The 25100-nt window shown below is 42.5% G+C and overlaps 2 protein-coding genes across 2 annotated transcripts; both read left to right on the forward strand.

Annotated features, from left to right (window-relative positions):
* The first annotated feature begins 13151 nt into the window (after positions 1 to 13151).
* On the forward strand, positions 13152 to 19762 carry LOC140316596 (uncharacterized). Its single transcript, XM_072394495.1, has 2 exons — positions 13152 to 13356; positions 16349 to 19762. Exon 2 carries the CDS (start codon positions 16401 to 16403, stop codon positions 19395 to 19397), a length of 2997 nt encoding a protein of 998 aa, XP_072250596.1. The 5' UTR covers positions 13152 to 13356; positions 16349 to 16400; the 3' UTR covers positions 19398 to 19762.
* Positions 19763 to 21644: 1882 nt separating this feature from the next.
* Positions 21645 to 24630, forward strand: LOC140316608 (uncharacterized). Its single transcript, XM_072394512.1, has 2 exons — positions 21645 to 22001; positions 22494 to 24630. Exon 2 carries the CDS (start codon positions 22539 to 22541, stop codon positions 24144 to 24146), a length of 1608 nt encoding a protein of 535 aa, XP_072250613.1. The 5' UTR covers positions 21645 to 22001; positions 22494 to 22538; the 3' UTR covers positions 24147 to 24630.
* Positions 24631 to 25100: the final 470 nt, after the last annotated feature.

Genomic DNA, 25100 nt, shown 5'->3' on the forward strand with positions numbered 1-25100 from the left:
GCAAGAAAGAGGAACTTTCAGAAGTAGCTTGCAATCTGATGTCACGAGAGCATGGCACAAGTACTGAGCGTAAAGACGAAAAAAATACTGTGAGAGTGACAGATGTCATGGTCTTAGCTTATCAAAGAAAAGCACCCCCACCTAAGTCTCTTTTAAAAGTTAGCACCTGTAAAAATTGTACAGAAAGGTAATTCTAACAATGTTAAACTGATGATTCAATAAATATAATAATAATATATTTATAATAATAATGATATATATAATATTTATAATGATAATTCACTGAAACACATGACCACGGTATAATATCAGGAATGATGGTGCTGCTGTCTGCGTCAGACTGAAAACACGATGGTTACTGAAGCTCAACAGTTTTATCTCAGGCTGTTATGGTAATGGTTAGTTTTCCTGGACTGTGTAAAAGGGGCATAACAGTTCTTGGACAAAAAGGTGTTCTGAATGTGAATTTAGAAGGTTCAATGAACGGACAGGGGGTGCACTTTCTGTACAACAATTATCTATGTGCTTTACGTTCCTTGATTAAGAGCCCTACATTCTCAAAGTAAAGGATGCGGTTTCACCATGAAACAGCTGTTTTTTTCTTTTTGCCACTGATCGTCAATTAATCATATTATGAACTTAAGTCACCTTTCGGTGACTTTTAAAGGGGATACATGGAAAAATAACTTTCATAAAGTGGCTCACAAAATGACTCGGGATAGAAGAGCACAGTAGATAAACTATATTTGAGCAAGAGTTAAAAGACTGAATGTGCAACAGCAACTTTTATTAGTCTAAGAACTTCATCCAGTTCAATGCTGGACTGAAGAATTTCAGCCACAAAGAGGGATCAGTTCCACCTCTTGGTGCCTGGACTTCAGACAATGTAAATATAGGTATCGTCAGAAATGACTCATCACGGTTTATTTATCAATTTATTTTTTCATTTAGGTGATGAAGATGAACTACATCAACTTTTAAAAAGCCATTGCTGTAACTTTAGAAAGTTTAACATTGTTGGTCTGATCCAGTTCAGCCTAATCTAGAGCACTAAAAGACTGGTTCTCTTATAACTCTTGGCTGGCTTTGGAATACCTCGGTGTCCCATTTGAGAAGATAAAGGAGGCTGGAGAGAGGGAGGCCGAGGGATCTCTACTTAGACTTGTAGTGATAGAATAGGGATGGATGGTATTGTAAAATGAGAAAACCACAATGGAAATTAAAAAGAAAAAGAGTGCACATAGGCAGAGGTCGAGGCCCAGGAGTCAGCCAAATAGATATCTTCTAACATAGTGTTCTTCAATCCTGGTCCTTGGGACCCACTACCCTGAATGTTTTCGATGTTTCCCTCCTCCAACACACCTGATTCAAATGAATGGCTCCTTATCAGGCCACTGCAGAGCTTGATGACGAGCTGATCATTTCAATCAGGTGTGGTGGAGGAGGGAAACATTGAAAACATGCAGGGCAGTGGGTCCCGAGGACCAGGGTTGAAGAACCCTAACATACCCCAGGGCTGCAAAGACCTCTCCTCCTTGCTGTTGTGAGACTGGCAAAATATGTACCGCATTTTCCGCACCACAAGACGCACCTAAAAACCTTAAATTTTCACAAGTGCGCCATATAATTTTTTGGAATCCGGTGCACACATAAAGCGCATCGGATTCCAAAATCTGTCACGAATACCGTCATTTTGAATTTATCGCGGGGAGCGCCGAGCATTCATTGGGGCATTAATCCCCTTCCGCATCACTCGCCACTCTCCCTTCGCGCCGCTCACCGCCAGGTTCACTTTTGCCACGCCTCTTCTCTCTCGAGCATTGGAAAAGAATGGCAACTGGCCACTTCCGTCGCTCGCTTTGCGTTCGGAGTGAATCCAGGGTTAGGCGGATCCCAGCCATTCACTCTGAATGGGGCGAAGACTATAATGTGTCATCATTAATGCTTTTGCCCATGTCCCAGTGAGTGCCTGTTCTTCAGTCTGAGATGTGTGATGCAGACGGATGTGCAGTTTGTGTTAAAACGACCTACGATGTTGTCCTTGACCATCGGACCATTTCCCGCTGACACAGTGCTGATATCAGAAAAGTTTGCTTATTATCATTATATAAAAGTCACAGCCAGAGAGTCCATTTCATATCAAAACTTCACAAGGAGAAGTTGGGAGACAAAGAGAACTGTGTTTTAAGAAGGAATGTTGTCTCCCCACTGATCGTTATCTTTATAGCTCCCCAAATAAGGAGATGCCTCCAAACTCAGGAGATATACCAGACCTGGGCACATAGAGGATTGTATGTATGTGTGTGTGTCACCTAATAAAAGAGCAAGGGAGGCAACCACTCGTTGGAGAACTCTTGTGAATCTGCAGAGAGAAGGTTTGTGTGTTGTTCTCCCCTTGCAAGTAAAATTCTGAGGCCTCTGAGGGATTTCTTGGTTTCATGCCATTGTCTGTGAGTTAATTTTTCTAACAGCTGGCGGCGATAAACCAATCAGAGAACATTAGGTAATAAATACGCCTTATAATCAGGTGCGCCTTATGTATGGGTTAAGTACAGAAATGGACTCCATAATTGAGGGTGTGCTTTATAATCAGGTGAGCCTTATAGCGCGCAAAATACGGTATTCAGGCAATAATAAAGTCAGCCTACTTTTATCTTAAGAATATATCAAGGTTAAAAGATCTGATCTCTAAGCAGGATCTGGAAAAAATAGTCCATGCATCTTTAGTAGGCTTGATTATTGTAATAGCATGGCTCCAAAGACAATTACCTCAGTTTTGGTTTTGTTTAGCTGGAGAAAGTTGTGGCACATCCAGTCATTAATCTCCTCAATGCATATACCAAGGGCCTGTACAGGGCCTCATTCTCCTGGTGACATTGTAATATACATCTGCGTGTCATCTGCATAGCTATGGTTAGTTTATTTTGTTCTTTTTTATAATCTGTCCCAGTGGGAGCATGTAGATGTTCAACAGAAGAGGTCCCAGAATGGAACCTTGGGGAACTCCAGATGTGATTCTTGTCTGCTCAGATTAGATACCTATTGACACAAAGTACTTCCTGTTCTCTAATTATGTTTTGAACCAGTTTAGTACAGTTCAGAAAAGACCCGCCCAGTTGTCCAGTCGTTTCAGCAATATATTGTGGTCAGCTGTATCAAAAGCAGCGCTGAGATCCAGTAAAACTAAGACTGACATTTTTCCACCGTCTGTATTCAGACATATGTCATTAAACACTTTGGTCAGAGCAGTTTCAGTGCTCTGGTGCCGTCTAAAACATGACTTGAAGGTATCATAGCAGTTATTTTTGTGTTAAAAAGTAATAAAAAACTTATTGAAAAACTTAAAAATGGGAGATTTGAGATGGGCCTGTGGTTGTTCATTTGCATCTTGTCAAGATTGTCCTTTTTCAGCAGAGGTTTAATTACAGCTGTTTTTAGTGGCTCTGGAAACACACCTGACATTGGGTTGAAACAGTGTCATGAAACAGTGTCATGGTGTTTAAACTGATTTTTGGTGGACACAGTACATATGCTGAACCTGCTGCTGATGTACCAACTGCTTGTCTAATATTTTCGACTTCGTCTGTGAAGAATTTGGCAAAGTCATTGCAGGCCATGGTGGAATGAAGTTCAGCTACCACTGACACAGGAGGGTTTGTTAGCCTGTCAACTGTAGCAAATAAGGCCCAAGCAGTATGACTGTTTTTGGTGATGATGTCAGAGAAGTCGGACTTCATTGCATTCCTCAGTTGTAAATTATAAGAGTGAAATTTACTCTTTATAGATGTCATAATGAACCTGGAGATTTGTTTTTCTCCATTTACGCTCAGCTTTCCGACACTCTCTTTTCCCATTTTTCACCAGTGTGGAATTTCGCCTGAGGTCATCAAAAAAGTTTGCACAGTATTTGGGAGGCCTGTAAGCCATCAGAAACAGGACTCTGAGTGAGGCCTTCAGCTGTATAGCCATATATTCAAAGGACTGAAAACTTCCAGGAGATAACTGCTTACATTGAAATGATTCATTGATTAAGACTGCAACCCCTCCTCCTCTCTTGTTCACTCTGGCCTCACTGATAAAACTGTAACCAGGAGGGGTCGACTCGATGAGAACAGCAGCACTGTTTTTTTTATCTAACCAAGTTTCAGTTAAAAACATAAAATCCAAGATGTGCTCAGTGATGAAATCATTAATTAGGAATGTTTTCCCAGCTAAAGACCTAACTTTCAATAAAGCCAACTTAAGTGTTTTAGAGGTATTATTTGCCACCTCGTGTTTGGGAGCAGTCTGTGGCACACAAGGTATGATTACTTTATTTAAAGATCTTGTAGAGTGCAACTCTCTGTTTTGACTGGGCCACTTTTCTCCTTCTGTTACCTAAAAGTACATACATTTTAAAACTTAATAAACAAGGTCCCAGCTAGTCCTGGGAAAAGTCACAACTGTCAAAATCCTCACAGCCCAGACCCTCCACACATCAGACTGTGGAGACAGAACATTATGGCGGCGTGGAGGGACAGAAGGGGGTGGGGCTGGGCTCCGTCACTTCGGCTACTCTGGTTGGTGCGAGGCTTGGTGGCGAACCTTTGGGGGGGGGGTAGATCTGAGCCCACCGTTGACCCGATCCGGTGAGGATCGCGATGACCTGTCAGAGCTTGGGGGGGCAGAGGAAGGTCCTGGTCCTGGTCATTAGTGCTGTTGAAAGGGTTGGGGGCAAATAAGGACCCCTCTTCTTACCTCTGATGTCTCTCCTTTCCAAAGTTCATTTCTGGTGGGGGCAGATAGAGTTCCTCCTCAAGGTTTCTGCTGGAATTTGTTTGTTCCTCTCTATGAGATAACTCCTTGTTTATCTCAGCCTTGGCACTGAGCACAGATGGATGACATAGGAAATAAAATATGTTGGAGGTGAACAGATTCACCCCTGACTTGTTAGAATTAAATCTATTTGCCAAATAAAAGCCATTTATTCAGTACCAACAACCTGCTGAATCTTTCCTCTCCTCCTCTGACGGGTGGTACTGGTCCACTGATGAATACAGTTGCATTCAGCAAGTTCACTGTGTTTAATAATCCAATACAGTCCCGTTTCAGAACCTCAGATTGTTGCTTGGACACATCATTTGACCCTGTATGCAGAACGTTTGTCACAGTTGGATATTCATCTGCAATTTCAAGAATTCTCTCCTTCAGTTAACCATATCCCTAGGAAAGCAGAGGACTTTAGTGTTCTTACCGCACATCCTTTGTACATCATTTACGGCAGAGTCACCCACAATTAGAGTTTCAGGCCTAGCCTTTAGCTTTCTCTGTGGCCATTTACTTTTTAACAGGTTTTCAGTCCTTGCCTTGCTGCTTTGGGATGGACGGTCATCCAGTAGAGATCCAGAGTCCTTCAATAGTGGAGCAAATATTTGAGCCAGCTGCAGAGGATCCTAAAATAGAATATAGCACTGAAGGTAATGTGTATCGATCAGAGTTGACAGACACAGTGTTGGTTCAAAGATCAGTAGGGCTAGTGAAAGAACAAGTGCAATGCATTGATTTGTTTATATTAGTAGAAACAGAACACATCCCAGAGTTGTCTGAGGTCCAGTCGTCGTTGTGGGCTTCTCATAAGTATGATTGTATGGCTCATGAAAGGAGCTGAGCCTTTGGTGGTACACCCCAAATCTAATTATAGACCATGTTTGAAACAGTACCCCTTAAAGAAAGAAGCTATCAATGGCATCACACCAGTGTTTGATTCATTACTAAAATCTGGCATGATTGTACCACGTGACTCTCCTGTTCGCACTCCTATTTTCCCTGTTAAAATTTTTTGTGAGGAAGACTGACCTACAGAATGGAGATTTGTGCAAGATCTAAAAGCAGTAAATGCAGCAGCATACCCGTGGGCACCTGAGGTAGCCAATCCATATACCATATTATCGTTGATTCCACCAGAAACTACACATTTTTCTGTTGTTGATTTGGCTAATGCCTTTTTCTCTGTGCCAGTCCACCAAGAAAGTCAGTTCTGGTTCACCTTTAACAGGCGGGGATATACGTGGACCAGATGCCCGATGAGACATCATGAAAGTCCGGCCGTGTTTCATAGAGCTCTGAGTGAAAATCTGCAGTGTTTAAATCACCCCCAGGGGTCAGCCCTTGTACAATATGTTGATGATTTACTCATCTGCAGCCCTTCAGAAGAGGCTTGTAAAACTGATACAGTAGCGCTTCTCAAACATTTGGCAGACAACTGGCACAAGGTCAGTAGACAGAAGCTTCAGTTTGCACAAAAGACGTGACTTATTTGGCATACGTGATCAAGGAGAGGGTTAAATCTCTCCCTCCCAAGCGAGTTGCAGCAATACAGAAGCTGTGAAAGTTTTTTAGTAATGATGTCTTATTGTTGGCAGTAAATCCCTAACTATTCAGAAAAGGAGGCACCCCTTTTCTTAATGGTCCATGGGAAAACATTAAGTGCACATGATAAATTAACTTGGACTCCTGATGCAGAGAAAGCATTTAAAGATTTGAAGACATCCTTGTCTCAGGCCCCGACCTTGGGCCTGCCTAGACCTGACTTGCCATTTACCCAATTTGTGGATCAAAAAGTTGGATTTATTACATCTGTCTTATGCCAGCCTCATGGAGATAAACTTCTACCGGTTGCTTATTTCTCTTCTAAGCTTGATCCTGTCGCTGCCGGTCTCGCTCATTGTTTGAGGGCAGTAGCTGCAGCCAAAAAAACAGTGTTAGCATCATGTGATATTGTCAGATACTCTGATGTAACCCTTACGGTCCCTCATGCTGTCTCTCACAACTTACATGCTCAGAAAACATCACATTTGTCTGCACAGAGGTGGCTTAGATATCATAACACATTACTTGAACTACCTAACGTCGATATCAAACGTTGTAATGTCTTGAATTACAGACGAAATTAAAGAAGAATATCATAAGATAAACTTATAAACTGATACTCCCCACCATCTAGTTCAGAACTAAAGAAGCCTTTCGGACGAGAGGTTAAATGTCTTCAAGAACGTATTCAAGCTCTTATGATTTTATTTGTAAAGCGCCAAATCACAACAAAATGTATCACAAGAGTCCAATTCAAGCCAATGAATAGTCCAGTTCTTTATAATACAATCATAATACAATCAAATGCAAAGGCAGCAGTGGACACAAAAAGCTTCCTTTTAACAGGAAGAAACCTCTGGCAGCACCAGACCCGGGGGAGGCCATCTGCCTTGACTGATTAGGGATTGATAAGACAGGAAAGAGGGAACAACAAGCAACAAAACATCAGGCCAGTTAATGACAACAATGATGTTGTATCTACATACATAACTATGGGATGTTTCAGGGTCACCTGAACCATCCCTAACTGTAAGCTCTATTATAAAGGAAAGTTTTAAGCCTAATCCTGTAGGTAGAGAGAGTGTCTGCTTCCTGAACCCAAACTGGCAGCTGGTTTCACAGAGAGGGGCCTGATAGCTGAAGGCTCTGCCTCCCATTCTACTTTTAGAAACTCTGGAAACCACAAGCAAACCTGCAGTCTGAGAGCAAAGTGCTCTGTTGGGAAAAAAATATATGAGATCTTGAAGATATGATGGAGTTTGGTCATTAAGAGCTTTATATGTGAGCAAAATATTTTTAAATTCTATTCTGACTTTAACAGGGTGCTGATGAGGAGAAGCTAAAACTGGATGAATATGATTTTTCTCCTGTTCTCATTAGAAATCTGGCTGCTGCATTTTGGATCAGCTGGAGGCTTTTCTGAGATTTTTTTGGACAGCACAAATAATAAAGAATTACAGTAGTTCAATCTTGACATATGCATGCACTCTGCATCACTCTGAGCATCACTCTGAGACAGGATGTTCCTAACTTTGGCAATACTATGAAGGTGAAAGAAGACAGTTCTAGAAATATAGGAGAGTCACAGGAGTCAGGACACATTCTGGTCAAAAGCACCTCCAAGGTTCCTCTCTGTACTAGAAGAAGACAAGGAGAGTAGCTCCCCCGGTGTGTATCCCCATACCCCTCTCCCTTCTGGCTCCGGTACACAGCACACACTCGCACATGAAGGGTTTTGGGGGCGTGTGTGTTCGGTGGGGTGTGGTGGATGGGGCCACGTAGGTGGTCCCCTTTGGTTGCACTCTGCAGTTCCCCACCCCTGTTTTAATTACACCTTAGACATTACTACTTATCAAACACACTCACACACACACATTAGGTCTTGGAAGGTGGTTACACTGAGTGGCATCTGGTGGGTGGGGCTCTTTGGGTATGTAGGCTGCCCAGAGGGCCGTGCTCCCAGTTCTACAAGTTTGGCTGCCCCTCAATTTTAATTGCTCACTATTAGAAAATATTGAAGAGCCAGAAGGGTGAGGGGAGGGCTCTTCTTCCCACACCCCTGCTTCCTGGTTGCTGCTCGGGGCAGGAGGGGCCAGGAGGATTAATGAATTGTTCTGCTGGTTTGGGGTCTGTGGTGGCTGGGGGGCTGCTGGCCCCCTGGTGTGCCCGCTGCACTACACCCCAGCGGATTCGAGGGAGGGAGGACGTGTGGATGTATGGGACGTGAAAGTGTGTGTGGTGATGATTGGGCCTGGACCTGGGACTTGCTGTCACCTGGCCTGCCTGTGCTTCTCCCGATGGGGGGGCGGCGTTGGCTCTCCCCGCTGCTCGCGACTTCACCCACCTGTGGGCACGTCTTGACTCCCAGGGCACTTGGCCAGGGGCGCTGGGGCAGGCGCTGACCCACTGTGTGGCTGTCTGGGGCGCTTGGCCCTCCTGGGTATTGGGTGGGGTCTCTGCCGGGGGGTTTGGGGGCGCTCAGGCTCCCGGGGCCCGGGTCCAGTGCACGGCCCATGTCTGGGCGGCTGGGGCCTGGCGGGGTCGATGGGCTGTTGCCCCTGGCTCCCGGAGGGCCTCTGCCCTATGCTTATGGGGGCTATGTCCGGGGGCTTCCTCTGCAGTCTTCTGGGTGGATGCGTGGTTGTCCCTGTGGTGGGCTTCCTGGGTTCTGTGCTCTGTGGGGGCTGCTGGTGGCCTGGGTCTTGTGGCCCTCTCTGCCTGCTTCTGATTGCTTGGGGGGGCTGTGGATTGTGGCCCTGTACACTTATACACTCATAACTAAGCACGGTTATCATGTAGGTCCTGTGCCATGGGTGTTGCATGTTCTCACACACACACACACACACACACATTTATTAGCCCAGTAGCATGGTCGCTATGCAGTTGATGTATTATCATGTCGTCTCAGGTCATCTATATCCACAGCTGTGTTGTATGCGATTACCGCTTCTTGTGCTTGTTTTTGTTTGTTTGTGTGTTTGTTTTTTCTCTGCTTGTCTGCTTTCAGGTGCTCCTGGTGGCGCTAAGGCTGGATTCCCCTCAGAGGCCATGGATTGTTGTCTGTTTTGTTTTTTACAGGTGTAGCAGCTGGTTGTCTGGTTTTTGTTTCTATTTTTGTTCTGTTTCCTCTTCTTTCCTCTTCTTCTTTCCTTGTCCCCCGGTCCGGTTCAGTTCTATTACATGTCATATATTGTAAACAGAAATAAATAAATGGGCATCAAGGGGAGCTTTACATTTATAAAACTTCCCTTGGCAAAGCAAATCTGTTTGGCATCAAAGGTATTCAGACTACAATTCTGCTGCCATAATGCTGAACAGGACAAGGGAAAAAAAAAAAAGAAGACAAGGAAATACCACCTAGAGTAGCTATATAACTGGACAGTTTCCTCCTGAAGCGCTCAGGTCGAAAGACAATGACTTCAGTTTTGTCTGAATTTAGAAGCAGATCATTTTGAGTTATCCAGGTCTTTGTGTCTTTGAGACATGCTTAATTTAACCTACTGATTGGTTCAGTCTGGTTTCAGAGATAAGTACAGATGAGTATCATCAGCATAGCAGTGGAAATTCAGAAGCCTTCATCTCTGATGGTATGGGAACAGGTCATTTGCACATTTGGAGAGGCCCATTAATGCTGAAAGGGATTTCTATTACTTTATTTCTAAAGTAACACTCCCATCAAGATTATGTCTTTTTCAGGTAAAGTCTTGTATATTTCCAGAAGATAATGCTAAATCAGAACCTGCAAGTGGACTGAAAGCATGAAATAACTGAAAGAATTTGGTACATCATGAAATACAACAAAGAAGAGCCAGGACTGTTGAGTGGACATCATTCCTCCCCCAAATATCCAGCAACAATCTCCTTAGTTCTATCTGTTTTTAAAAGAAAAAGAGATGCCAAATAGTTGTGGACAAGTCCCTGTCCCAACCTTTTTGAAATGTGTTGCGGCCATCAAATTCAAGATAATGTAATATTTTTCATGAAATATTGAAATGTCTCACTTTTAACAGTCATCTTTTTTTTTTTAACAGGCTGCTGGGTAGTGTGGTGGTTAGCAACAGTGCCTCACAGTAACAGCCTTCCTGGTTTGAATCCTGTGTGCAGTTTGTGCTCCCCGTTTATGCATGGTTTCTCTCCGGGTACTCCGTGTTCCTCCCTCTATCTAAAAACATGCATGTTAGGTTAACTGGTAATTCTTCATTGGCTCTAGGAGTGAGTGTGCTTGGTTGTTTAACTTTGAGTGGCCCTGTGATGGACTGACAACCCCGCCTCTCGCTTTTCATCAGCTCTTCCATAAATGGATTTGGATCCTCAAACACCTCAAAGACCAGCCTTATCAGGACATTGTAATTTTATAGAATAGCATTGTGTTGAACAAATTTATAGTTTGGCCGTCTTTAAGTACATATGTTTGCATTTTATTAAATTTCTAAGTAGAACCGCGTTATTTTCCAACTTACTATGAAAATAGAAAAGCTTGTTGGTAGCTTTGCAGAAAAGCAATTCACTTGTCGGGATGTTGTGAGGAGGTTTTTCTTTACTACTGAGAAGAACATTTAATGGTCCACCACTGCTGTTTTCAATGGCTGTTCAAGCATTTTCATGTTGCCAAGCTCACTCTTGCATTATGTATTTTTTATGTATTTATGTATTTTATGTATTCATTTTTTTCTTTATGTTATCTTTCTGAGGAATTTATTTTATTTTAGGAGCCTAAAGATATTAAAGAAAGTTGCTTTGACTGGTTTCGGTTGATGTAAATAACTTTGAGCCCATTATTGTTGGATGACTGTAATTTGAATATATTTAGGCACAACTGAAACAAAAATGTGTGTGAGTGTGCAAGTATTTTGGTGAGTTTAATTGCAACAGATTTTAACTGATCCACTTAGAATACAGTGCCAAACATGACATATAAACAAGCATAAAGATCCGTTCCTTAAGCAAATATGTAATAGACTGTAATTGTATCTGATACCTACAGACTATTCTGCAAGTCTACCCATGTGCATTCTTATATTACAGCTCTCCCAATCTGTATATAGACTCAATCGGCTTAGTGGTCGCACACATTATCTCCACAAAATCCTCCCTGGTGTTGCAGTAATATCATTAAAAGTAACTAGTACTCAGATTGTATTAGTTCTAATCATTTCACGATTTATGGCCTATGATAATAGGGTTAGGGACTGGCATTATCAGTTGGCTTTTTTTTGTTTTATGTAAATCAATGCAAAACAAAAGTCAATGGGCATAGTTAGATTAAATGTCCAATTCTACCCCAAAACAATATCCTTTCCCAGTGCTCTGCATGTGGTTTTATTGCCTAAACTTCACTTGACACCCGCTGAGAATTAAAACATCTGAAACAAAAGAAAAGCAGCGATGGTGCCATGCCATTCTCAAACTTGAGTTCCCTGGGAAAATCCTCAAGGCTGATCCAGCCACCTTCTAAAACAAAATTTCCCTCTGTACTTAAAAATGTTAGCAGCTAATGATGTGGAAATGGGTACCTGCTCGCCCATGTGTTAATACAAGTGATAACTTGTAACTTCCTTTTAATGGGGATATTACATTACTATCAGGTAGGCAGAGAAGGGCTGGATTAATCTTGCCAATGAGAGATGGAAAGTGCAGTTATAGTAAATATGAGTTAAACAGAGACAAAAGATTTGGGAATTTACAGTAAACAACAAACAAAAGGCTGGAACTATGACTGCAGAGTCTTTATTTTGGAGGTGGAGTGGTGCGAGAGCAGAGCATTTGAGGGAGGCTTGATTGCAGAAGTGGTTGCAGCTGGTGGGTCTCTGCTCAGACTGTAGGGCACCATTACCACTCCTGCAATCAGGCAAGCACCAACACACAAAGACAGAGAGAAAGAAAGGCTGCAGGTTAGAGCAGAGGCAAGAGAGACGGATAAAGCAACTGCACACACTGAATCTTTCCTTTCTGAGGTCAACCTAATCAAGAATAGATTATTTTATTTTTTTAAATAAAGACGGTTACAGTGCAGAGAAATGTAATATGAGCAATATTTCTAACAAACCATTGTCAGCTATTTGCCTGAAGAATGAGAAGAAGACAATGCTTTGAGACTGAAATTGAATACCCTGAGAGGAATGTGAAGAAGACATTACGGAAAACTAGATCAAGACATTTATAGAAGAAAATGATAATCATGTGGTGTCCTGACGTGTCTGTGTGTGTGCAAGATCACAATTAGAGGAAGCCTAATTGTGAGAGAGAAAACACAATATAGAAACTGGATGAAAGGATTCAAATTGATATCGAATAGAAAAAAAAACTATATAAACTAAAATAAATTATTTTCAAGCAGATGAGATTAAAAAAAAAACAGGTAAACAACAGCACCGCCCAAAAATTATTTGATGGACTCAATGCATGTTTATGATAACAAACATTACATAACACAATAGTTATAGAGTCTAAATTGATCTACTTTGTGGGTCTTTCAACTGTTTGAAAGTCTCAAAGGAAAATAGGTATGGAGTTTTGGGTAGGTTTCCTTTGGTTTTCCAGTGCTGGTCAACCTCTAATTTTATACAGAATATCTCATAGACTGCATGTAGAGACAACTATGAGGATTTTCTCTTTCGGTATTGCCCTCAAGAGCTACTCTTGTTATATGTTGCTTGTCCCCACGACATGGAAAATAAATATCCGCCCTTGCTATCGTGACCTGTAATATTAATTGTGACCACAGTGACAAACCGCCGCGCTCGAGCGGCCAGTTTGCGCTGGAAGGCACGCGTGCACTGCGCATGCGCCGTCCAAAGCACTCCGCGCCTTCTGCCGCTGCAGCTGAAGCTCTCCTCTCGGTGCTCCTGGCACAGCATCACATTTGTTCACCACAGAGACGGGCAGAGTCGCCTTTCCCTTGAGAGTTTATGCTTCGTTTGGACAGATGTCAGTCGAGCCATTTTCCTCCCGTCTCTCTCCGCCCTTGTGGTTCCCTTTCGATAGAAAACAGTAGCGCTCCTGGGACTGGTGAGTACTTGTAGATACAAACGGGCGGTTTACTTTGCTGCTTCTTCATAGGTCATGGTAGCTAGCTTGCAAACGTTCAGTTATTACCCCTGTTCGGCCTGCTCAAGAACGTGGATGACCACATCCTCCTGGTTAGCTTTTACTAGCAGCCCCACCGAGATGTTTGAGAGAGACCCAGAGTCCATGTATCTAACAAACGTAGCAGATAAATAGTGCTCATTTGCCAGATCTTTAACTCGAGGTTGGATCAGGTAAAAGATTTAGAAATAAAAAAGAAAAAAATATTAAGTCCATATAATGCTATTTCGAAATGTAATCTAAGTAAAACAGCGTCGCTGTATGTTTGTTTTTTTTTTTCTTAACGTGTTGGCTAGTATTAGCAAGCTAATGTAGCTCGATATTCTCATCAGGCTGGTTTAAAAAAAAAAAGAAACAACTAGCAGTATTTGTGTGTGTTGTTGTGACTCTGCCCACCTCGTGGTGTTTTAGTGGTTTAGAGCTCCTTGTCAGCTACGTAGTCGCATAATACAAGACTTGGAAAATAAGCTGTCCTTTTTGTATGTTTGAAGAACAAATTTTTTTGTGTGTGTTTAATGTAACAAGTGTGAATATGATGTGGTAACTACATTAGTTAAGATATGCCAAAATTATTTTATGTCTCCCTAAGCTATTTTTGATCAATTCGTTTCTGTCAGACTGGATATTGTGAGTCCTTAAACTCCTCAAACTCACCCTCAAATATATTTGAATTATGTCATTCCCACTTTTTAAAGGTAAACTACTACCTTGTGGTAATTTCAATATCACATAAATGTCGATCATTTCATTTTCACTGCAAGCTGTATCTTAAGTTTTAAACCCTCTGCAAGATTAATCAGCCTTACTGATCAACATTTATCATCCCAGCTCCCCATCCATATTTCCGCACTGACTTCAGACACGTGTGTCCAAAACAGCTCCTTAGCATGTTATGAATCAGCCCAATTGTGAGTAATGCAGGTTATTGTTTGGAGAAAAAGCGCCAAACATGTCTGTGGGCTCATAACACTTGTCTCTGTATTGATTGTCACTCTTTTGTTGGTACTTCGGATATGTCCATGTCATTACTTAAGTCCATAGTCGTCATTAATGTGCAATGAGGAAATCATTGGGATTTCTTGAACGTGCCTGTTTTATTGTGTCCTGCCTCCTGTATGGTCCACCCAGATGTCACTCAGGAATATGTCAAGTGGAAGTGAGCTGTCCATTAATTTAAAACAGACTGCATCCACAGTTACATTAGAAACATCTGTCCTGTAAACGGCACAGGTCCTTTAGGCAAATGGTCCTCGGAAGAAAAATGCATTCCTGTTCTATCAAAATCTTAGCGTGGATTTAGCTCTCATTGTTCTCGAATGCTCTCAAATGTTTCCGAGTTTCTAGCTACACTGAAGGCAGTGTTTCATTATGGCACCCTGTATTGATTCACAGCATATGCTGTAAGCTACAGAACATATGACTGAAAACGAGCATAGATTCAAATGTCAGTTTATTAAGCTTCTTTTTTTGTGAGTCGTGACATGGCATATATCCAAACTAAAACTCTGAATAGGGCCGTCACAACATCAGATTTTATCACATATCGATGGCCACAGGAATTTGCAGTAATGTTATCACTGTCTGTGTGTTTTGTTTCTCGTCTTGCGGCAAGTTAATTTACAGTCAAAATGAGCGGGGCCCAGAACATTGGGACAACAGCGTCACACTCTGAAAACCATGATTGTCGGCGGCTTGTGCATCGCAAAGTGCGCGTTTTGTTCAACCTTATAGGACGTTGACTGGCACATTGTGACAAATACTAATGCAGACAATTGACACGAGCCATTTATCCAGACACATGGTGGTCAAAATGGAGGGAAAAAAGCTGATCTTTGTGTGCCTGATATGAAGCGCATGACACAACCGTACAGTGATCTTTACTCTTCCCACAGTGCTACCGTTTTAGCATAGCGCACTTGATTGGCACATTCAGGGACTGGCAGGGCGAGTGCTAACATTATTTTTTATTTTTATTTATCAGCTTATTTAGTTTAGCACGGGGCGTGCATTTTCTTTGCTGGCTACATATGACGTACGGAAAGCAGGAGCTTATTATCAGAAGTTATTATCAACACCACTATAATGCCTCTCCTTACAGGTATTGGTAAAACTAGGAATGTAGGTCATAAGTGTTTGTATTTTGTTACCCAGTATTTTTTTAGAGGCTGTGAAAGGCTAGTCGAAGGCATGGCCATTCTTGATGTGCCAGCTTGTTGTGCTCCACAGCACATTGTGGTTATGGATATGGTTGTGGCTCTTCTTGAGGCAGTATCACAGGTCTGCACAATCTTTTCTCTCACTTTTTTTATTTATTTATTTTTTTCTTCCTCCCCTGCCGTGACGGTAAAGTGGAAATTCACCTGATCATGGCAGCAGAAATGGGGCGTGAATCTGCTGCTGTGGGGTCTTATCCTTTTTCTGTCAGAAGACCTGATGGATTTGTTGACCACAGGCGGGCTGAGCTGTCTCTTCGTGTTGGAATTCAGGCCATGCCTTAGGCACACTGTGGAGTGAGGTGTTGAAGAAAATGCAGACAGTTGCAGCTTTCATGACATGTCCATCACGTCATGTTATTCTCTGATTTCCATTGAGGTCTATTTGGAAATCACTCATAAGGTATTTATCCAGGAGGTGCACATTGACCAGAATCCCACCTAACTGTGGTGGCGTGAATTCTATTCATTTATCTATTTATTTTTGATTTGTCCTTTCTCAAACGTATAAAAATGCAATTTAGTTTAATTTGAAAGTTGTTCATGATGCAGACTTTAAGTTAAACTAATTGTGTTGTTCATATTCTGTTGAAGGCAGATGAAAGATTTTCATTCGGAACAAATGTTTTCCTAATTTGGACGGTCTGCTCTCTGTTAGTGACATTACTTTGTGTGTTTTTCTTCTTTATTTTTTTTTACAGGAGTCTGCTCAGCTTGACCAGAACACCAGCCTTCTAGTGTTTGGCTGCCATAATGCTCGGGTTACAGGGAAGTGCTTCATCACCCAAAGTGTATCGTTGTGTGGCGTGTTCCGCCACCTTCACTGGATTAGCGTCTTTGCTCGTACATCAAGCAACCCATGCAAGTACGCTCTCAAAGGTCTCCTCCCCGCCTCCAGCACAGTCTAGCATCAGCCCACATGAAACACTGTTTGCAAATTCAGACTCAAACAGTGAGCACCAGAGTCCACCAGCTGTCTTGCCTGAGAGCCCCTCTCCTTCTTTTTATATTTGCGACTGTGGAGAGGAATTTCAGGACTTCGACCTCATGCTGGAGCACAAACGTTCACATGTCTCTCAAGTGCAGCTACTGCAGCCCCTGGACGGTAATATTGTCCTTCCAAGTGGAACAGGGTGCGATAACGTTTTTCCCAGTCCGCATGCATCATTCAGTCCTACAACCCAGACAGGTTTGGTCCTCAATAGCCCCTCCACTTCCCAGTCCCCACCTGCTGAAGATCCCCCATTAAAGGCCCTTAAAGGAGACATGGCTTTGGAAGACCGTGTTGCCTTGGTAACCACACCTCAAGGCCAGCGTACACCCCCTCAAGATATTGGTGAGAAGCAACTTGAGAACATTTCTACCACTGCAGAGCAAATATCAGACACTGTAGAAGATGTGCATTCGCAGGAGACGACAAATTCTGTAGATCACAGTGCAAAATCTGAGAATTTGCCCAAAAATAACACTCTAATGAAGTTGCTGGCGTCAGCATACCTGAACCGCTTTCCACGTCCTCAGTCTGAGATTGAAAGTGACAAAGTTGTCCCTAAGCAAGAAATCGTACCAGTTGATATAACACCAAGAGCAAAAGCAGATGCGTCTCCGATCAATGATCTCTCCATTGCTCAGTTGCGACGGCTGCTTGCTAAACCTGGTATAAAGACTAAAGCCCCATCCATTAGCAAAATTCTGGAGTCAAGTAAGAAAAGGGTTGTCTCTCTCACTAAGACTTTGTCTCCTGTTGTGGTCCTTGAGACCCGTCAAAAGCTCATGGATTCAGTTAGTAAAGGCACATATGGCAGATATCAATGCGGCCGCTGTCGTAGGGTCTTTCAGAACTTGGACAGATTGACGGAGCATCATTTTTTGCACAAAAAAGAGAGGATTAAATGCTGTCGTCGTTGCAAACAGCTCATCATCGGGCGGTTGCCTTTGCCTGATAATCACGTCTGCCCTCAGATGGGAAACAGGAATGTACTGCCATCTGGCTCCTTAAAACGCAAGTTCTCATTTGCCCCCAAAATAGTGCCATTCCACAGCGTCAACCATGCAAAAAAGGTTTTCTATTGTCCACTGTGCAAGCACAGCTATGCACGGAGGTGGAACCTCAAAACGCACAGGTGTCACGGTCAAATGTCAGCCATCTCTAGGCAATTCACTCCCTCAATTCAGAAATTTTTCACACAGAGGTCAAACAGCGATGCCAAAACTGACACGGACGAGGACAAAGACGGATGCCACAATTCCAAGAGTATAGCAGTAGGCACTGAGGTTACTGGACACATCAAGGTTGAGCTGGCTTCTTCAAATGCAGAACAGTCTGTAGTTTCACAGCTGGCCTGGACTCCGCCAGCAAAAAGCTTCTCCCCATTCTCCCTCAAATCGTCCATTATAGAGCAGCATCAGGATCCATCTCTTCCGTTACACCAGGAAGGAGAAGAAAACAGCTGGCATGCTGAGGAACCTGAGAATGAAGACAGTAATGAAGGGCAGTGGACAATGCCCTTGGATGATGAAATGCAGGTGCTTAGTACTGGTAATGATAGCGAAGGGAATCAGTCTGAGTCAGCTGAACACGCAGATATGGCTGCACACGGCCTGCACTATTTTGTCAGCGACGGTGTTAGACGTTATCCTTGTAACAGGTGTCAGAAAACCTACAGTCGGGCCTCAACTTTAAGACGCCATCTGCGACTGTGTGGGTTTAGGCCACGTGGGATCGTGACCGCAGCACAGGGTGATGATCAAGGTGACAGTACACTTAATGCCAGTAATGAGAAAGCAATGTTCCCCTGTTTTGTCTGTGGGAAGATCTTCAATCGCAAAGATAACATGATGGTTCACAGAAAAAGGTGCCAGCTGCTGCGAACGATGCCAGATGAGGACAGTGTGGCAGTGCAGCAGAGTGCGCCGGGCACTGCGGCAGCTGACTCTCACACCCAGGAGGATGGCGCACAAAACTGGGGCATCATGTCACTGCCTTCTGTGCTTCCTCGGAGGGTCACCTGCGAGTGCGGGGCCGGATTTACATCTCCAAGGCTCCTCTTGGAGCATTTGCAGAAGCACGCACAAGAATCGTACACATGTCCAACTTGTGGTGAGACTGTTAATTCTTGGGCTGACTATGAAGTTCATCTGCAGATCCACATGCATCCTCATCACCAGCTGCTAAAGGGACTACAACCACAGCGATCACAGCCTCTTTTACTTCGATTTCCACAGCAGCAGCAGCAGCAGCACTTACAGTCAGTGCTTCAGCCTCCACAGAAACAACCACACCCTGAGCCACTTCCAGCTCCAGTAAAAAAGCGGATTGTATGCACACGATGTGGAAATAGTTTTGCAACTCGCTGTTCCCTTCGGAGGCACATATCCTGGAACCGCTGCAAAGGCGTGCGCACTGCGAATCCAGCCACGAATCCCGCCACGAATCCACCCAAAGCCTTCCACTGTTCACACTGCAGCTCTGACTTTCCCAACTCCATCTCTCTAATATTTCACCAGAGAAATGGAGCCTGCAAGCCTGCCATCAAGCCTGTCCGTTGCCCCGTTTGTCTTCGCTGGTTTGGTACGTTTGACAGTCTCCAGAAACACCTGCTCACTCACAAACAGTCTGAATCATATCGCTGTGACGTTTGTCAGGGTACATACCCCAGCCTTAAATCACTCAAGAACCACCGCAGGAGGATTCATCGTATCATGGCTGGAGACACACAGCCTAAAACGCAAGAACCGCTGACTCCTTAACGTCATTGGAATTTAACTGAAAAAGTGTTCTGTTGAAGACCACAGCACATTTATACTTTGTTCATTAGTTGTCTGATGCTTTTTTTGTTTTGTTTTTTTCGTGCATGAGGTTTTTTTAGACATTGTACAGCTGCAGAAAAGGTTTTTAAACAGCTTGTAGGTGTAATTTTGGCTTTCCACTGTTTTAAAGATAGAAAAAAAAACTGACAGAACTGTACATTTTACTGTTTGCAAGCTAATCCCTAAATTTCTTAGACGTATTAGCCAGTAAATGATTATTTGGATATCAAACTTCTTTCATACAGTTGGTGTTGTAGTTTGATGTCGTTCATGGTGTTAATAAACATACATGAGTGTGAAACATGTCATTTAGTATTTTTCTTGGTTTTTTTTTCTGAGATCTGATATCTTACTTTTTTCAAAGCAGAACAAGAGGATCGTAAAGAGCACGACTCGATAGTGAAGCCATACCAGTTCGACCAAATTTAAAGTCCCGTAAGCCAGTGGTCGTTACCCTGAACCATTAGAAAACTAAATAGAAATGTGCTGCTCTATGATGGGCTGTAAATGATGCAGAGAGCGGTATAAACCAAATGCTGGTAAAGAGGTTTCACACGTTCTCCATATTGAGGTGGTGCTCTGCTGTGTGTTGGGTCACGTTTCAGATCAAGTTTTAGACCTTCCAGATGTGCCTGGAGTAGTAATTACAAAGCACAAAGAAAAAGCTGAACCTGTTGATTAAATGAATAAGCTCAGTGGCCGCGTCGCTAAAGAAAAGCATTCTGTGTTGTCAGCTCAGTCACTTGAAAGGCACAGGTGTAAACAAGGTCATTAAAATGTCTGACCTAAAGGGACACATTTGTGCTTTTGACATTTAAAAAGTTGGAGGGAGGAAACGGTTCAAATCGGGTCACGTCGTTCATGAGTTTTTATACGTTTTAAAATGGCACGTTGGGCTTGATCTTTTTCTCAAAGTTGCCTAACGATAAGAATAAAAGTATATATTGTGACTTGATTCGTGACTTGTTGTACGTTCAAACGGCCGCAGCGCTCGAGATCTGCCGAGTCGTCCACAAACGTACATTCGTGACAACCGAGGAAAGTGGCTCTGCTTCATTTTGTTTAATTTTCCTTGTAAGTGTGACTGCTGTGTTGTAAAACCAGTTCAAATCCTTTGGAAATAAAAAAAAAATAAAAACCTGTTTTGATAGTAAGCAATTACATGTAATTAAAAATGCATAATAAAAGAAGGCAAAAAATTTCAAATGATACACTTTTACACTCTTAAATCTCGAATGTGTGTCCAAGGTTCTCACACCGGGTTATCTGATTGAATGGTGAAGTAGTTTTTTTTTTATGTCAACTTCTAATGATAATAAAGGCTTAATAGAGTTATTACTTTTTGTTTACACTTAACCTGCAAGTTCAAATTAAAACAGCAGAAACAACTTATCCAGGAGAAAAAGCATCCCACTTTAGTTTGCTTTAGTATAAGTAGTTTGGGAATTTCCAGCAAGACAAATCGATGTGCAAAATTAACCTTAGCCTACCCTACATTTGTGCTGCACCTCCCCCCCCCCCCCCCCCCCCACCCCCCCAATATATACAGTATATATGTACCCAACTCTGGAAAGGTTATAAGGTTTGCAAAAATATTGGGCCATTTCAGTTGACCTGTGTAGAATTAGCCAATAAGTATAATCTGACTGATTGGAAAAACTGATATTTTATCTACCGAGTATAGATTGAATAAAATATATCCACCACAAAGACTGACTGTGTGAACTGATTTTTTTTTTTTCATAGATTAAATTATTTTACATTACATTCAATCATAGAACAATTATGTATTTATTTTAGTCTTGACTTGTCTAACAATAATATGTGGGGTGAATGTTACCTTTACTTGCGTTTAAATGTGTATATATTTAAATAGTAAAATCGTGATTCTATAAGCTTCCAGAAGTTTGTTTTTTTCCTACTTCTATATGTAGGGAGGCTTACTAAAGCCCTGGCTTAAGCCATCATTACTTTTATTCTTAAACTCTCTCTCTCTAAAACGTGTTTTAAAGGACATTGTATGTGGTATTTTCAAATGAAACACTGATAAAATAAAAATCTTGGTGTGATGCTGCCCTGTTGCATCCACGACTTTTTTCCTTTTTTTCATAAGTCACCAGAGCATTTGCACAGAGAGGATTGTTTTTTGGTTTAAAAGCGTATTCCACTCAGTTAACGCATAACTAAATTATTAATTAAGGCATTTGTTCTCCATATTGATTTATGACGATGACTGCGTTTTACCGCGTAAACTTTTCAGAGACTTGAGAAATCGCCTCGGTTAGAGATGGAGGAGAAACCTGAGCAGATAGGTGTCAGTATAACATGAAATGCCCGGATGTGGTGATGTAGAAGGGCGCGTTCCGTAGAAGAAGATTTCTTGTTATTTGGTGTGGTTGGACGGCTAATAGCTACATACCATTGTTAAACACCGGCGACTGGGCCTAAAAGAGAATATCTCGGAAAAAAGAAAGTGGAAAAGGTGTTGTCAATTATCCTGAGGATATGCCACAGTGCTGATTGACTTTAATTTGCTCGTTAAAGGTAAGGCGACAGTAAGGTTGGTGAGCTTCTTTAAGCTAACGTTAGCATGATGTGCCTGTAGCAAGTATAGCCCGCGTTTAACAAAGTAACGTTGTACAATGACGACATATGGGCAGCTTTTCTTAATACTTTACCGTACATAATTGGAGTTTTTATCGTATTCCTCCGTATTTGGTTCTGTTAGAGTCCGATCTAAATTTTTACAGTCTGGATTTTAGCGCAATTTATTGGACGAATAATTCATTAATGTGTGTCCATAAGTTGTTTGGGTTTTTTGTGAAAGATAATAAGAAAAAGACGTCAAAGCCAACTAAATTGGTTTTGAATAATACACTTAAATCCCCTCTTTCCATAGCTTAAGATGCAGTCCATCTGTAGGTAGGTAGCTGCTTCTGAAATTAGCTCAACTGTGCCACATAAAATCAGCAACCATTGATTAATGATTTGTCCAATTCACTTATATTCTTATGTGTGATATGTTTCTGTTAACAGTTAAGACACTCCAGCGGGCTCCACATCCACGTTGAATACATACCCATGCCCAGTCTGATCATGGAGAGAGGAAGTCGAACACTGCAGAGCATCCTGGGTGATGGTCTCGGTTCAGGCCTTATGGACGCCGGCCACTTTTGCTTTAGCTGCGAGCAGATATTTGCAAATCGGGAATGCCTGGAGGAGCACATGTGCTCCTCTGCGAGTTTCATCTGCTCCTGTGGAACTGAGTTTACCGACTACAAAGACATGCTGGAGCACAGCACTACACATGAACCCGGGCACCAAGTGCTTGACCACGAAACCATCAGGAAGCGCAGAAATGAGAGACGCAAAGAAGAGGACGAAAAACTGAAAAGATTGCAGAAAGGTGAGGTTGTCTGGAAAGCACCGACCGTGGTCAACGTACCATCGGTTTCATTACCAGGGAGGCCTGTCCTGCATACTTCAGCTCTAATGTCACATGTTCCTGTGCAGGCTGGGCAGATTTCACAGTTGCCTGAGGTGCACTCCTCTTTGTCACAAGCATCTTTGCTCTCAAATCCTGCTCCCTCAGTAAAAGACATGCAGAACATTTTTGCAAGCGTTGGTGCACCAACAGTAGATCTTTGGACGCTTTATCAGCCGATTGTATTGTTGAAAACAGTTCGCAAGTTTAACATGAACAAGCCATATACCTGTGGTAAATGTGGGCAGGGCTTTATGTCAAAGGTCACTCTTATCTCCCACCACAGCTCACATGTCACAGATAAAGTTTCTGGCTGTATAGGATGTGGGTTGCTACTTTCGAGCAAGAAGTTAGTACCTCGCTTCCATGCCTGTAACACCTCAAATAATCAGACTAAATTCAGACTCATCACAGCAAGACCGCTGAACTACAAGGTACCAAGTGAAGCCAGTAAAAGACAGAATCAAGCTCTCCTGCCACCTCAGGCCGCCTCCCTCTTACAGTTCCAAAACCAGAATCCCAGTGTAGTCAGTAAAAGTTGTCGGACACTTCACGCCACCTCCACCCAAACACCCAAAATTCAGAATATCAGAACGTACAATAATCACAATCGGGGCCTTCATGCCACACCACCTTTGCAGTTAAAAAGTCAAAATCTCAGTGCATCCAGACCTTCAATTAGTGTCTCCTTGTTATCAAAGAGTCAACATCCTGGTATATCCAATAAAAACAGTCAGGCGCGTGCCGTCATGCCCTCTGCACAACTAAGGATGCCCACAACCTCTGCTTCAGTTGTACTGAACAAGCCTACAGGGGCGCGTGTAGTAAATGGGTTCTCATGCCGAGTTTGCCATCTTCCTTTTGAAACCCCCCAAATGCTACAGAGGCACAAATGTGCCAGAGCCCAAGAATTCATGGCAAGGCATATGGTCGGTGGCAAACGGCATTACAAGCTCAAGAGAATGGCAACAGGGGTGGGCCTGAAATCTCCTCAGATGAATGGTGAGAGAAAACTGGCATTTTCACCTGTCAGCACAAAGAACCAGCTCATGGCTGTCGATCTGGACAAGGGAAAACGGGGCGTTCCTATCAATGGGGAAATTGGGGGGAGTTTTGATGACGACTGTTACATTGTTGAGGGTGGATCAGACAACCCCGCCGAGATGATTTACCAAGTAACTTCATCGGTCCCCATCAAGACTTGATGAGTGGTCAAGTGAGGCACGCGTAGTTTGCATGTCACCTTTTGCGTTAAATATCGACCAAGTGCATACAGACGTGGCTTCAAAATGAATGATCATGTAGGAACACATTGCTTCCTGGCTCTCTGCTTTAAGATAAAGAGAATACTGCTAACAAACTTCTGTATTTTCCTGGATGACATGGTAGTGCAGCGAACGTTCACTTTGACACTGTACTAACATGAGAGTTTGAAGTTGTTCTCCAGGAATGGGAGCAGAAGGTGTAAATTTAGTTAATTAGTATAATGTATAAGTATGGTTTACCCATGTTTGATGGTGCAACCAAGCACTGTATAATAGTCTTTGTTTTGTTTGTTGTTTTTTTTTATCACGTTTTTAGTAAGATGAGAATGTGTTGTGAAGCTTGGCCACCATACTTTGTGTGTTACTACCAGCTTTGTTGAATTTTATGAACACAGTTTATGATGTATTAAAGTATATTTTCAAAGTTGCCGTGTATGTTTTCATGGAATAAAATATGAAATATATTGCATCTGTCAAAAGGTTATATAGACGATAAATGAACTGAATGCATTGCTCTCCCAATCTGTGTGCAGCTTAACAGTTTTATTGGAAGATACTATTCTTGTCATTTGAAAACATCGCCCTTTTATAGGCAAAAGTCGATGTGACAATAACACAGATGTGTGAATTGTTCAAATTTCCAGCATTTTTATTCTGAACCTTTGCTACTGATCACACGTTTCCTGAGTTAGTGTGGTTCTATTGTGTGACTCCAGCAGAGGGAGCAGTTTGAAACTAATTAAAAGACAAGGCCGTGGTGTGTCCATTAAAGATGAGGTAAACCCTGGGCGGTATCCAATTGTGTTTATGAGGCGTTCACGAGCTATACGTTTAACGTGATTTGCTAACTACTACCAAAACAACTTTAATCTGTAATTCACATGTACATATGCT

The sequence above is a fragment of the Leuresthes tenuis genome, unplaced genomic scaffold (genome assembly GCF_036924035.1).
Source record: "Leuresthes tenuis unplaced genomic scaffold, fLeuTen1.0.hap1 SCAF_10, whole genome shotgun sequence".
In the NCBI taxonomy this organism is placed as follows: Eukaryota; Metazoa; Chordata; class Actinopteri; order Atheriniformes; family Atherinopsidae; genus Leuresthes; species Leuresthes tenuis.

Excerpts from the sequence above, each read along its gene's own strand:
- LOC140316596 (XM_072394495.1), top strand. The coding sequence starts at position 16,401 with ATGCTCGGGTTACAGGGAAGTGCTTCATCACCCAAAGTGTATCGTTGT.
- LOC140316608 (XM_072394512.1), top strand. The coding sequence starts at position 22,539 with ATGCCCAGTCTGATCATGGAGAGAGGAAGTCGAACACTGCAGAGCATC.